The sequence below is a fragment of the Sander lucioperca genome, chromosome 19 (genome assembly GCF_008315115.2).
Source record: "Sander lucioperca isolate FBNREF2018 chromosome 19, SLUC_FBN_1.2, whole genome shotgun sequence".
NCBI lineage: Eukaryota > Metazoa > Chordata > Actinopteri > Perciformes > Percidae > Sander > Sander lucioperca.
The window spans coordinates 18,462,671-18,477,408 of NC_050191.1; the positions used below are offsets into that span (position 1 = coordinate 18,462,671).

The window sequence follows — 14,738 nt, forward strand, 5'->3', positions numbered from 1 at the left end:
AAATACACAATTTACCTAAAAACTGAAAACCTGACCCATTTAGGCAATTTCCATTGAATGAGATACAATTCAGAGGCTCTCAAATGTCCGGACAGATAAGAGTAATAGCAGCACTACATTCTAGATAGATGAAATATCTGCAAAGCTCAGCATTATCGATAAATAGCTAAATAAATGAAATCTAAACTAAATGTACCTTAATCTTGCGTTCCGCCTCTTGGGCCCGTGTCTTCTCTTCCTCTAGCCTGCGGCTTAGTTCGTCTCTGGTTCCTAACTCTCGCTGGTCGACCAGCTTCTTCAGCCGCGCGATTGTCCCCTGACTCCTCTGCAGCTGCTCCTCGCTGTCCTTCATCCGCCGCTCGGCTGCCCGCTCCCGCTCCTGAGTACGCCTGAGCCGCTCACGCAGCACGTGGGTCTCATTGTTGTGGCGTGACAGTAACTGGGAAATCTCGCTTTCTGTGTCATCGTAGCGATGCAGGGCTTTTTCTTGACGCACCTGAAGCTGCAGCGTGGAAAGAATAAATTCAATTTTAGAACGCCACAGGTGTTGAAGATGATGAGAAAATTGATTTTAAGGTAAAAGATTATGTGATTGATTTTCCTGCTAAGATGTGTGTGTTTGTGTTTTCTTTCTTCTGTATTTTACTATAAAACATCAGTACTGGACACCAAAATCTGATATTGTTTAATTAAAACAGGCTCTCTATATATTTAACCCAAACTTAACTAGAGGGGTAGGTCTACCTGTCTGAGAACTCGATTTTCCTTCTGCAGCTCATCAGTGCGCTGTTGCAGCTCAGCAAGGGAGTTACGCAACTCGTTGATCTTCAGCAGGCGGGCTGAAAGCATCCTCTTGGTGACCAGGTCCAGGTCTTTAGGGGGGGTGGACTCCTTGCTTTGTGAATGCATTCCCCTGCGATGCTGCTGGCTCAAAGGCTGGCCACCTGGACGCTGTGGGCGAGACACACCCCGGCGCCCCACACCAACTGCAAAGTAGAGAAACACACATGATGTAGAAAAAATTTAAAGGCAATGACAATAAAGACTTTTACAGACACACACAAACACTGAAACACATGGAGTGTGCTAGTAGTGAAGGTTAGGGCTAAAGACTGATCAAAATCAAACTTTATTAACATGATTAGTGTGTTGTTAAGACCCTTTACAATATTCAAATGGAAATTGTATTTATTTGTATCAAGTTCAGGGTGAAAAACAGTTCATAAAAATCTACATGTCTAAAAGGAGAACTTTTGTTACAATCTGCCTTACACTGCCATCACCTGGACAGTAAATGAAATGTAACCAGTGAGGGTTCCGTTTCATTCATTCATCGTCCATACTTGATCATTTCCCTGCTTTACATACCTGTCTTGTAGAGGGGACTGTTATAAATCCTCTTTGCCCGCACCCCTCTTTGAGGAGTAGGGGATGGAGTCCGGGACTGGGAGTACGGTGAGATCGAGCGGTCTGAAGGAGACTCATTCTCATAGTCCTCTGAGTAAAACGACCGACTACTTCTCTGTCCCTCTCCATCCGATACCTGGTCCCGGTCTGGATCTGAATGGCAGGTTCGGGTTTTGGATCTACTCTCAACACAGCTGTCTTTTTCCCCCTCATCCCCGATCTTGTCCCGGTAGTTCTTTTTGTGTTTTTGGAAAGATGATGCTCGGGATTCTTCCTTTGTACTCTGGAGTGACTGGGGACTTTGAATAACATCCCGATTGTCTTGATACGGATCAGATATGTTTTCAGATTCCATGTTGTCACGTTGAGAAGAAACGCTGTGCTGAATTTAAACACAAAAAGTTGGAAAGAAACATGTCAGACTTTGAATTATTTTAGGGTTACAATTAACACTTTTGACCTCAACATTTGTAATGTGCAACCCAGGTGAACATTTTTAAAATTCATTCAAAACAGTAATAAGAAGCTCGGCCAACTGGTTTGTCTTAGGTTTTCTGTATTGTGTGTCTTGGTCACTAAGCAACAACACATGGGGGGGGGTGGAATTTTCCATGAGGCTGAATGATGTATGATATCACTACTCAACACCACTGCTGCTACATCCAAAATACTAGCCTGCTCCCATCTGCCCTGGTGACTTATTAAACAGCCAGATCATGATTTCTTACTGCAATACAATCTACATGTACACATTCAGGTTCAAATAGAACAGAAAAAGAGGAGGAAAAAAAAGCGTTCAGGTGTTGTTACCTGATATTTTTATTCTGCTGATTGTAGTGTTACATATAAAATATATTTTGTACACATATCTTTTTATTTTGTAAGTAACTGTGTTTGTATCTATTATAATGTTGGTCTTTTATGATACCAGCCCAATGGGTAGGTATTTTTAGTTTTTCTACATTGAGCAAATACTATATTAAACATTTCTACACATTTGCCCGACTCATTTTCTATGTGAACAAAGGCCCATGTGTTTGAAACGTCAACAAAAATAGTCTAGCAACTCCAGATTTTCTTGTTGCTGAGATCAAACAACCTTGAATAGTTTGAAGAATAAATATAGAATTCAAGACTAATAGCGAGTACACGCTTTGATATTTGTGCTAATGACATGTAAAGGTCATTCATCAGCCCTGACAATAATAGAATCACTTGACAGGCAAGTATCTATGGAAACAACAGTACACACCCTAATACAGTGGTTTTCAAACAGGAGGTTCCAGGGGGTCCCCAGCAATACAATAATTCCCAATTGGTATTGGGCTTCCTACACTTTCTGTAATAAAACATCTAAAAGCAAAAAGCCTATCAAATGGGGGTCCGTATTCTAATTTGTGTCAGTTTAGGCGTCTTTGGCGTACAAACGTTTGAGAACCACTGCACTAAATTTGGTCAAATATTTGGTCAAATATTTATCAAATATTTTGATGACAAAAAGTGATTTAATTATATGAATTACCATTATTATCAAATATGGCTGGGTGTACAGGAGTATTAAGCTCAGCTTATTTTAACGCTCATTAGATTGGTTCCATTATATCCCCATCATCTCTGTTGACATCATCATTCACATCTTCTGTTTGTCTGACTGTCTCCGGAGGCTTCTGATAACGCTATTAGCTGAGAGAATATATGCAGTCGGGTCACAAGCTCTCCAGCTAGTGAAAACAAATATTCAAACAGAAGCGTGTTATCAAGGGCTTAATATAGCGCTACTACAAGCTTTCTCTGGCCTGCCATCTGTGTGACACGCACAGATTGGATTACAGTAGGCCGTCTGCTGTTGACAGGTGCATTGTTGTGAGACTAACTGTCTGGTAAAAGCTACAATGTGGCTAGTAGGTAAGCTGAAGCCAACCACCCACCTCAGTGGGCTCTATATTCAAATGCAACATGATAAAATAGACGTCAATAAGAGAGAAGTAGCTGAGTTAGATGAGGTTCCAAACAACATTCAGCGTATTTGCATTGGCAAACGTTAGTCCCAAAGGGGTTGTAGAAAGCTAACGGTGATGGAGGACTGACTGAAAATAGCTTATTAGCTTATAGCAAAAAAAGACTACCATCAACAGGTGGAGTGTGTTTTAACGTTACCACTCGGCGTCTGCTGGCACCAACCTGTCCGTTTTCCGCGTTTACTCTTTTAAATCTTACCGACTGGTTTACCTTTAACTTTGTAGCAGTTCACGGCTTGTTGTTTAGACTCGATCGGCTAATGTTAGCTAACGCTACATAGCTTCAACTATTAGCTAGCTAGCAAGATACTATGAACTTAAGCTAACTTAGCTATAGCTACCGTTACATATAAGAAGGCATAACGTTAGACGTCCGCCCTTTTTGGAAACTGTCATGGCTATCTTTTTATAAATGCGTCGTTCTGTAATTATCCACAGTAAAACAGCAAGCCGCAGTATAATCCTGACAGTCAGAGGCGTTCAGATGCTATTTATTTGGTCCACGCCTTGCTTGAGGTTTGCTCCATTCCTTCCTACCGCTGACGCCGTACCATGGCAACCGCAGCATTCCCTGCAGTACCACTTTAACGCCAGAGTGGCGCTGTAGTGCATGGTTTTAATTGTGCTATACAAGTTCAAAGTTATACAAGTTCAAACCATAGACTAATATTATAAGTCTATGGTACAAACGTGGGGAAAGCTTATGCTGGGAGGCTCAGTTAAAGAAAATCGAAGGGACATATTAATATATACTAATAATATGTCATCTGACCATCTAATATAATATGGTACATCATTGTGCAATGCATATTTCAATTGTGCTAACGTTGTTTGTTTAGTTTGCTGTCCCTTCAAGAGCATTTGCTTGGTGTTTGAGATTTATGTCATTAGCCATAGTGCTATCTGGCCATCTGTAGCATACCATTGTCACAAAACTTGCAATATTCACGAAGCTGCTGATGTAATTGAAACAAACTGGACAGAAAACAACCTTGCTGCCAGAATCCTGAGAACTAGACCAGAATCCTGTTATCAACCCCTAGTAGCCTACTGTACCTGAAGCTGACAGAGGTTACCAGTCTGAACTTGGGCCATAGGTCTCATATATAGATCACAATTTGTTGAGCTCAACTGGCTCCCTGTTGAGTCTCGTGTTATGATGTCAAGGCTGACCATGATCCATAAAATATTGTCAGATAGTGTCCCAATTTTTTTGTCGTGTCTTATTACTAAGGTAAGGACACACACAATATTTACACTCGTGGCAGCATATCAGACCTGTGTCCTTATACATTTAAGACAGTGTTAGGGAAAGGAACATTTGCTTATATAGGGGCAGTTCAGTGGAACAAGTTAGACCGGCAAATTAAAGTCATTTCCAGCATGAACTCTTTCAAAAAGAGAATCAAGGCCTGCAGTTACTAGAGAGGGTAGCTGAATAGAGCAGGGGGCCAGTTACCGTTTTCATTTTTATTTATTTAAGAAAAATGTTTTTATGTTATGTCATTGATTATCACACACTCTGTAAGTGTCTTATCTTGTCCTGATGTTATGTGTTGAGGACCACAATGGAAATAAGTCCTGGACTTTATTGTGTTTTTATCCTCGATCTTTTCATGTGTAAGGCATTCTTGATACAATTAAATAAATCAAATCAAACCAGTCAAGTTGCCTGATATAACCAGAGTCAAGAAAAATATATATTTTTTCCTTTCAAAATAAACAATATTGAATTGAATAATATCTAATTGTGCTTGGTTAAAACATGAGGAAATACTAAATCCGAGGAATTCATTTAAAACACATACCGACTTTAAACTACATTTATTTAGACCTTAGATTTGGTCTATACTTTATCAATTGAATAAACTTATGGATGAATTGTAGCCTACAATATTACGCACTATAATTTTAGTTCTCCAAGAAAAGAAAATTAAAAAAAAACACTTAAAGATTGACTTTTTTATTTTGAAAACTGCGACCGGAAATCCAATGTTTGATATGACGTCTGTTGCATCTGTGCTGTTAAGAATTGTTGAGCGCCACAGTCTGCAGAAACGCACGCTGTTTTATTATCATGGCTCAGTTTAAATAGGCTACTGGAGACGCGTGTCTTCTCTCTTCTGAAAACAGCCGGTAGTTTAAAGTCTGAATTTGTGATATTGGAAACAAACGGGACTCGCTGCCACCAAACAGTTTGTTTGTCAACTGTCTGACATTCATTTGGGATTAAAATGGTCATCAAGGTTTACATCGCCTCCTCAACCGGCTCTGTCGCGGTGAGTTTTGGCAAATGTGTTTTCAAGCTTGTTGACAGTTATATATAAGATATGCGGGCACATTACAAATGCATGTGTACATCTTTATGCTCGCCGAATAGTGTTAATTGCTATTTTTTAACTGGACTGTAAGTGCGACTTCAGACAGTTCACAAGCAGTAAAAGTAATTAGCATGTTGCAGTTTATTCACTGACGAAGACGCACATTTGCAAGGGCAGATTTATGTTGTGTTCTGTGCAATGTATTTGTTAATTCAATCTGTTGCATTCCTTTGTGAGATGCATTTTCAAAAAAAATGATTTATATTTGTCATTTACAGTGGGCCTTCGTTGTGTAGAAGCTTAATAAATAACACGATCTTGTAAAACTTCTCCCTCCTGGTAGAACAAAGTCCGTGTTTGGTGTGCAACCCTCCCCCTATCACATAGGCACTTTACTTTGAAGCCAGCATCAGCAGCAGGTAGAGTTTTTAACCTCTGGAATCTTGTCCTTTTTGGGGGTAATCTACTCTTATATGTTGTGAGATGTTACTTTCAACTTGTTGACCACCTGAGTAATTCTAGGGTACGGTTCCTACAACTGAGCAGCAGCATCATTATGCAGAAAGGCCTACTGGAAATACATAAGACTTAATTAGAAGGCCATTTACTGTGGATCTTGTGTAGTGCAGAAATGATTAATTAACGATTTGATCAACACAAAATTCCAGCTTCTCTCCAGTTGAGTTTTTTTTTTGTTGACAGTTTTATATCATCATATATTGAATATGATTGGGTTTTGGACAAGACAAGATAAAGACATTTGAAGATGTCACTTTGAGCTCTAAGGAATGCTGCCACTATTTTCTGACATTTTTATAGACTTAGCAATTAATGGATTAATCTCAAAAAATACTAGACAGATTAATTAATAATGAAAAACGAAAATAATCGTTAGTTGTTACCCTAGTCCTGTAGTGCCTGCTGGGAAACAACAGGCACATGTCATAGAGAAGGCCCTGCTGAGTACCAGCAGAAAACCATCAAACAACACTCCTGCGTGAATGCTTCAAGGCTTAGGTAATGGGGGAAATGAGTAATATATTTATTTAATGCTTCGTCTTGAGAAGGGGGCAGCACAATCTTTGAGCGTTTACAAAGGAGTTATTTTTAGGCCAATGACACATACATTCAAAACACACAGACTCTATCTCACACACACACACACACACACTCACACACACACACACACCCAAAACACAGTCATGCACACTTAAATAAGTCTACCATTTGGGTCAGTTATGTGAGATTTGAGCTCATGTGAATGTAATTTACTGTGAATGCTTTTGAATTGAGTTACAAGTGATTGAATAAAGAGGTGAGACTGCTAGAATCCCTCAGCTGATTTAAAGTGAAATGTGTGTGTGTGTGTGTGTGAGTGAGTGAGTGAGGTCAGGGGAACCAGACAGGTGCTGCAAGCAGCTAATATGTGAGCGGACTCAAGGCGGGAGCAATAATCGAAACATTACAGTGAACCCATCAAATGAGCAGTTCACAGCTTAACAACAGATTAGTGGGGCGGAAAATTGTCACCACAGAATGAATGAAGTGCAAATTAGGTTATCCCCCCCCACCCTAACCCCCACCCCCAACTCTGTGGATATGTATCAGGCTTAGTCTTAGTCTCATCAGATTTTTACATAGTATACTTGCTGTTCTAATTTATAATGCCCCTGGAATAATCTGTATTTTTACTAATTAAAAAGTAACCACTATGTGTCCTCACATTATTTGATCTCAGCAATGATTTTATACGCTAAGAAAGCATTTCTTTAGAAGGCCATGCAAGTTGAAAATAGTTTTGTAGTGGTAATGTTGGGGACAACAGAAACTGTCCTGTACCTTTTTTTTTTTAAATTTCAGTTTCTTTTTCTTTTTTGCTCAGGATATAGTTGGGATTTATGTATGTTTTCCTATCCCAAGTCCTCTCTTTCCCTGTGTCCCTCTCTGTCCGTGACTAAAGGATAAGTCTTAGCTCTAGTTAATCCCTATTTCAGAAAGTGCTCTTAAACAAAGCATGCATTACTCATATACTGAAATGTGAGTGTTTGTTTAGGAGTGCAATTTATGTATGTGTCTTTAATCTTACATGCACACCAAAATCTGAACTCACCTATCCCCTGACACACACTCTCACTCACCCTCACTGGGGGGAACTTCTTTCATTATTTAGACTCACGCTGCCTACTCACTCCTTTTCAGCTCAGAGAGAGGTTATATCATTTGTACCATGTTGGAGAAAAACTATGTGATATACATCATGGAATCAGACCAGTTATTCTATATGGAGTTTTAACCTTTGACCAGAGCAAACGGACATTGTTTCTCATTAAAGACAGTCAGTATCCTGGCACTTCATTTGCTTTTCCATATGAGAGTCCAGATAAAGCTGTTTCATGGCCACAGAGACAATTGCAGTAGGAAGACACAGCAGATTATCTTGTTTGGGTGTGTATAACAGACTGTACAGAACAATCCCTTACTGTCTTTAATGTAAAACAATAGCTCCATTGTGGCCCTTAGCATCACTAAAACAATGGACACACATGACATGTACAGTATACACAAGCACAGGGCAGATATTCAATCTTTGTGTATTTATTTTTTCAAATAATCAGCCCTTTTGTCATGTTAATGAATGTGCAAGCATACCTACTGTATTGCCTGGACTTGAATCACCATGATAGACTGCATTATATGATATTACTGGAGACAAAACAGAATGGGAAACATTTATGGAGGATTACAGAATGCTTGATGTTAATACTGAATGTGAAATGATTTCTGTGCTCTAAGCAAACTTAGAATGACTGGATCAATAACACAAGCTAGATGTGAATGCAAAAGATAAATAAAAAAAAAAAAGTGTACCCTTTCCCTTTTGTATCTAAGCCAGTTGAGCAAATTATGATCACCATCTAGTAATAAAACTCCAAGACGTGGACTGGGCCTCTGTGTCTAATGTTTGTTTACGAATCTCCCTTCCGTGGGAGTTTTCTGTCTTCTAAAATTATCTCTGTATTTTTTTTCCCTCTCAGCATTCACAAACACTGTCATGCAGTTTCAAACACAGAACATCCCAGAGCACATACAGTACTGTGACAATACCACAGGGGGCTGTAGTATCCATCCCCATAGACCACAAATGGGTTCATTGCATGGTTTTCAGGTGGACTTTCCTCTTAAATAGACACTTCATTGTGTGCTTGGAAAGTGCACAAAGGGCACACAGCTGCAGAAATGGAAACTATGTCTAAACAAAAAAAAATTGCTAATTTGTTACTTTATAGAATAGAATAATAAGAATAGAAATTGATATATTCATCAATAGATAATAATTGTTAATGTCAGCCTTACGGAATCTAGTAAACTGTATTGATGTACTATGAGGTCATAGCATACTGTACAGGAAAAGGATGTCAGCTCTCTGGTTTTAAACCTAATCTCCTCCACTAATCAATAACCCTTCTTAATGTCCTGTTACTGTTACCAATGGAGTCCCTATGAAGTGAATACATACAGTACACTCCACAAGTGTGTGCTCTGGTTCGATGAGTGTCAGCTTACTGTTTGTCATTGCAGGAGTGTATTAACCCTACTGCTTGGCCAAGAGCAATATACATGTAGAGACAAAGGGAAAGCCATGCACACATACAGTACAGTATCCAGCTGCACTTTATGCACACATGTACATACATGAAGGCAATATGAGAGTATGCATTTGTGGTAACGTGTACATTTATTTGCGTTAGCTCACATTATTGATGTAACAAAGTCCTTGTCCTTTTTCTTTCAATTATTAACTTTTTTAAATCGACTTCTTTATCAACTTGATCTCACCACCTCTCCTGAACCAATGACCACTTCCAGGTAAAAAAGCATCAGCAGGCAGTGGTGGGTTTTCTGGAGGCCAATCGAATCAGCTTCCAGGAAGTAGACATCACCATGCTGGAGGAGCAGAGGCTCTGGATGTACCGGAACATCCCCAGAGACAAGCAGCCGGAGAAAGGCAACCCACTGCCTCCACAGATCTTCAATGAGGATCGATACTGTGGGGTATGATGGATGTTTGTTTCTGATGTTTCTAATGAGCAACCGTACATCAGGTAGATCTGAACACTTGGAGACAGTGTTGTCGAAACTTATTTTTGGTTTCTAAATAAATAAAGTGGATGGGAAGGTTTTGATATTTCATCATGTAGAAATTAAAATCATGAAAAGTGAGTGCCTTAAACCTGCATTCTATCTAATTTCCAGCAGGGGGCGACTCCACTGTTTGCAAAAAGAAGTCAAATTACATAGTCTATGGGAAAATGACCCTACTTCACTTGATTTATTACCTCACTTAACATTTTCAGAATGAGTTTATGGTCTCAATGGCTAGTTCCAAGTCTTCTTTAATACAGCAAGATGTTCATTTTGTTAATTATGTTCCCATTTATTTTAAAACAGAAGATAAAGCAGGGGCTGCTTTGAGGCGTGGCTACACGGCAACCTGTCAATCAGGACAGAGGCTTAACAATGCTAATCCATGGCACTGTGTACATTAAAATCGCCCTAAATCACATTTGATTGGATTTTAATTTTATCCTGCCAAGTTCAAATGAGAGTGTCATCCAAAATAGTGTACATTTTACAGGAAGAGCAAAGAAAGGGAATTTTACACAGGAACACCAGAGTAAACATTATTTTAAAGGTGTAAGATTGAGTTTTTATATACATTGATGGTTGTTAATGCTCAAGCTGGTTATGTCAATAGTTCACATCATTCAGTAAAAGTTTGACCAGTTAGTGCTTGCCAGTTTATGCCCTCCACTGAGCTTGCACGCCACTTTGTAATCCTGCCGTAATCCAGTTTCATGGACGGTGCAGATTATCTGCTCTGCCTGCCGTCACTCTCACTGGCCAAAGTAATCCAAAATTACTCTGCAATGTCATGGCCATTGCATTTTATTAAAATCAGAAGTGGAGGGACTATTTGTTAGGGATATTCACAACCATCATTCTTTATGTAGATTTATGTAACATCCTCATTTTTTTTGTCTTTCCACTTAGGACTATGAAGACTTCTTCCAGTCGAAAGAGGACAACACTGTGTTTGCATTCCTTGGGCTCAGTTCCCAGCCCTCGGTGAAAGTAAGAGGAGACTATATATGCATTTAAAGACACAGAAACACAGCGCTGTCTCTGTGGTATAAATTATACAGCCGAAAAGGTTTGCTCTCAGTCCAGACTTCCTTAAACACTAAACGGTCTTTCCACATATACTGGATCAGCAGCTCTAGTTTCTGCAAGCTGCTTCTGAAACATTTGATTTATAAGTGTTTCATGCACATGAGCTTTTTTTTGGTAGGTCAGTTTAAAAGTACCAAATCCCATCCATCTAGATTCAGTGGTCTTGTCTCCTCCCCTCAATCTGTTTTTCAAATATCAAGATCTGCGTCTCCCAAAGGTCTCCTTAGAATTTAGATAATCATAGTTTCCACATTGATATCAGTGCTTAGATGATTGGGAAATGAATACAATATACAGTATCTCTCATCTTCATAATTGAAATGGACTTGGACTATGTTGGTGCTTTTGAAAGAATACAAAATAACAGGAACCTTTCGAGGATCCACTTACCAAACAAATGAACTTATTTCCATTTGTCACTAAAGAGCATTTATTTGACCCCCCCAGTCACACCCCTTGTCTGTCTCTCCTCTAGAGGTTGATTGGATAACTAAGTTAAAAGAGATCTGATTACGTATTACCAGCAGGATATTGCAGATGCATTTAGTGTGGACATGTTTCATGTTTAGCAGAGATGTCTGGTAGCATACTGTGTGGTCTTGTAAATCTAAGGAGAACGTAGATGATAATAATATAAAGTTAATAAAGTTCAATCTCTTCACCCCTTTTCCCCCAATCTCTAGGATTCTGAGTCATAGCCTAGATCAAACTCTTAAAATAGGAGGACGGAAACTGCATCGCTTCCTGTGTTGCACCACCTCTTCTCCCATGTTCCTCCTGCTATGATGCCAGCATGTTGCCAAACATCAGACCCCGCGGATTTCACCCTGTATGACCTCTCCTGACTGTGTAAACTCTCATTCCACCATCAAATAAATCTCCAAGAAGAGTCTTGATTCTCAAGAGAGACTTGTTCACAGAACAAGGGGATTAACTTTATGATGGATGCATTTGTGTTTTCCTTTCATGTTTAACACACTGTAACAGCAAGCACTGGTAGTAGCATAAACTCAGTCCAAACTAGATGTAGCAGCTTTTGCATCAGTAGACCAGTTCTTTTATGTCAATTACAATACAGTGGATGGAGGAATTACTGATCAGGTGCAGCACAGGTCACCTAAAAACACACATATTATTAATGCAACCTGAAACGTGTTTGAGTGAGGGAGTGTGAGAGGATGCTGTCCCAGACATGCTAGTGGCACTGCAGTTTACCACAAAGCAGATGAGACCAAATGGTATGAATCCTAAAAGATATGAGGGATAGACACAATAACTAATATCATTGCCAGCATTCATGTTAAGTGTGTAGTCACGGTCATCAAATAAAACAAACCTTGTTCTTGTGTTATTCCACTGCCAAACTAGTTTAAAGGACAGGGTGTCTGTTATTTTCTCTTTTTTTCTTATTGCCTTCAAATCCAATAATAAGACAAAAACCAACAATGAAAACAACTTTATACATTCTGACTTCCCTACCCTGTCTGTGCCACTCAGCCCTGAGCCCATTCTTTTTTACAGAGTCTCTAAATAGGTTTCAAATATATAGTTTAATTTTTTGAAGATTTATTTTAAGATATGGATTAATACACATTTGGTGCTCTGAGTATTTACAGCAGCAGGACGGTGTTGCATGAACATATCACCCAGTGCAATGTTGTGGCTCATTCAGGTGTTTTTTATTTTTTATTTGTTTTTTTGGAACACTATGGAGCTCTATGGCACATAGGAATAAGATATCAGGCTTTGGCTGAACATATGATATTTGTCAATTCATTGTTGGTTTGTTTTTTTTCATGGGATTTGTTGACAACATGAAACATATTGACTCAGCTTCCCCTGCTGAGCCTCCCCTTCATTCTATATATTTCCAAAATGTTTGAGTAAATAAATTGCTGAAATGTGAGCAGACTGCCTGGGATTTACAGATTATGAAATGATCATAGGTTGATACATCATGGCCAATTTGTAGTGCTGTCCTCCAATCTGTATTTCTCTGTCCCAAACACCAACACTAAGCATTTTCTCTTTAAGTCTCTCGTCCTTATTAAATTATTACGGGTGGGTGGTTGATTTATTGCTTTTTGTTTACACATGAAGGACGCACACAAACAGATGTAGGCTACCTTCGCTAGCCATTCTTCCCTAAATGTCGGCCGTCACGTGAAAGGATGTCATTTTTATTTATTTTTAATCATGGACGGGACATCAATGTATTTCTGCCACTAACGACATTCCTGTTTTGCTGAGTTGTATCCTCATGTATTATGAAATCATGTAATGACTTTGTTGTGAAATATTGGATACAAACAAGCCTGTTGGACCGACTAAATGTACTTTATGTTACACCTCTCTGTCTGTGACTCTGTTGTGTTTAATTGTGGCATTTTTCTGTTTGTCTTGAGAATTATATGCAATGACACTTCACTGTATGAAATGTTTAAGTTATTTTGCCTCAGTATCATGTAATACTACCAGGGCTTTAGATTTACACCCTCCAACGCGCCAATTGCGGGTAAAAATGAACTTTGGCGGATACAATTTTGAAGTTATAGCCAATTTGGCTGGTGCTGAATGAAGTGAAGCGTCTGTTTGAATCAGCAGGCTGCAGAAACGATGCAACAAGTCAGTGTTTCCAGATTGGTCTGTTTTCTGCCAAGACAGTTGGGCAGTTTTGTGTGTCTTTGGCTTGGAAACGTAATCTTTATCTGGCAACACTGCTTGTAGTACTAATCCTACATTTTCCCATGAACACCAAGTTGTGACGCATCAGACAACCGCTGGCTACGTGCCTATAGTGTGCGCGTTATTGAACACGAGCTATGCTGAAACGGAGAAGACGAACGGACCAGAGCCAAACAAACCAGAGGAGCTGAATTTAAAGTAAACTACTAGCTGTGTTGGCTGGTGAAAAAAAAAAAGTAAATTTAAAGCCCTGGATACGAATACAAAAGTGGTACACACAGTTGTTTTCTTTGCATATTTGAAACCACCCTGAACAACCTTGTGTCTTGAGAGGATCAATCTGAAGCCCCTTTGTAGTGCTGGTGGGGTGTTGTTTTTTGTGATGCAGAAAACCCAAATTGCCAACTGAAAGCAGAATTTGCTAAACGTATGTTTGTGTTGCTTATGTAGTGTCACCTACAGAGTCACAATAAACTCTTGGACCCACCATTGTGCAGTGATTGCGACTGGATAAGAAAAATGGACTTAAATACAGACTCCAGAGACAGGTGAAGTGGCAATGACAGTCAAGCAGAGAATACATGTGAGGAGGTACTGCGCACTAATGGTGATGGCTGATGAGGCAGGAGGTTTACACATGAATGGATGTTTGTTGGCCTAACAATTTGCTCTAATCCGACGCCAGAAAATGAATTGATACATACTGTACCCTCCTAGTGTCTAATTATTGATTATTAAAAACACCTGCATCTCTCTAAATAGACTAACCGCTTTTTTACCCGCTTCTAAAATGTTGCTTGCTTTTCAAGGCTGTTCGTCACTTAGTACTGCCTCTACTGGCAGAAGCTGTATCACTAAGAACTAACAAATGTAACAACTGTTAAATTCACCTTTGTGCTGTTGTATTTTAATCAAAAGAAACTGAGATTTGCTCATAAAAAGAGTCACTTTTGTCCTCTTTGAACTTGCCTTTGCACTTGTGAGACGATTATCTTGCTTATGACATGATCATCCTGTGTGTCAGACCAAACACAGTGCCCCCTTTCCTCGGATGTAATGATTTACTCAGACATCA

At 39.3% G+C, this 14,738-nt stretch overlaps 2 protein-coding genes across 14 annotated transcripts in view; one reads left to right on the forward strand and one right to left on the reverse strand.

The window, feature by feature from the left end:
• The window catches only part of lca5 (lebercilin LCA5), an 11,064-nt gene extending 7,063 nt beyond the window's left edge, over positions 1–4,001 (reverse strand). The window contains exons 1-5 of one of the 12 annotated variants that reach the window (XM_035995373.1): positions 3,637–4,001; positions 2,930–3,090; positions 1,369–1,784; positions 745–986; positions 197–502 (exon numbers count right to left, since the gene is read on the reverse strand). In XM_035995373.1, the coding sequence (XP_035851266.1) occupies positions 197–502; positions 745–986; positions 1,369–1,762 (942 nt within the window). In that variant the 5' untranslated portion in view covers positions 1,763–1,784; positions 2,930–3,090; positions 3,637–4,001. The other 11 variants (XM_035995367.1, XM_035995366.1, XM_035995364.1 and 8 more) reach the window with 11 other exon arrangements.
• A 1,405-nt stretch (positions 4,002–5,406) lies between these two features.
• On the forward strand, positions 5,407–14,616 carry sh3bgrl2 (SH3 domain binding glutamate-rich protein like 2). Of its 2 annotated transcripts, none has more exons than XM_031321669.2 (4): positions 5,407–5,704; positions 9,614–9,799; positions 10,799–10,879; positions 14,114–14,616. In XM_031321669.2, the coding sequence occupies exons 1-4, from the start codon at positions 5,660–5,662 to the stop codon at positions 14,213–14,215; spliced, it is 414 nt and encodes a 137-aa protein (XP_031177529.1). In that variant the 5' UTR covers positions 5,407–5,659; the 3' UTR covers positions 14,216–14,616. The 2 variants fall into 2 exon arrangements, with proteins under 2 accessions (XP_031177529.1, XP_031177528.1); XM_031321668.2 differs by lacking the exon at positions 14,114–14,616 and adding an exon at positions 11,662–12,096 and having other exon boundaries at positions 5,413–5,704.
• Positions 14,617–14,738: the final 122 nt, after the last annotated feature.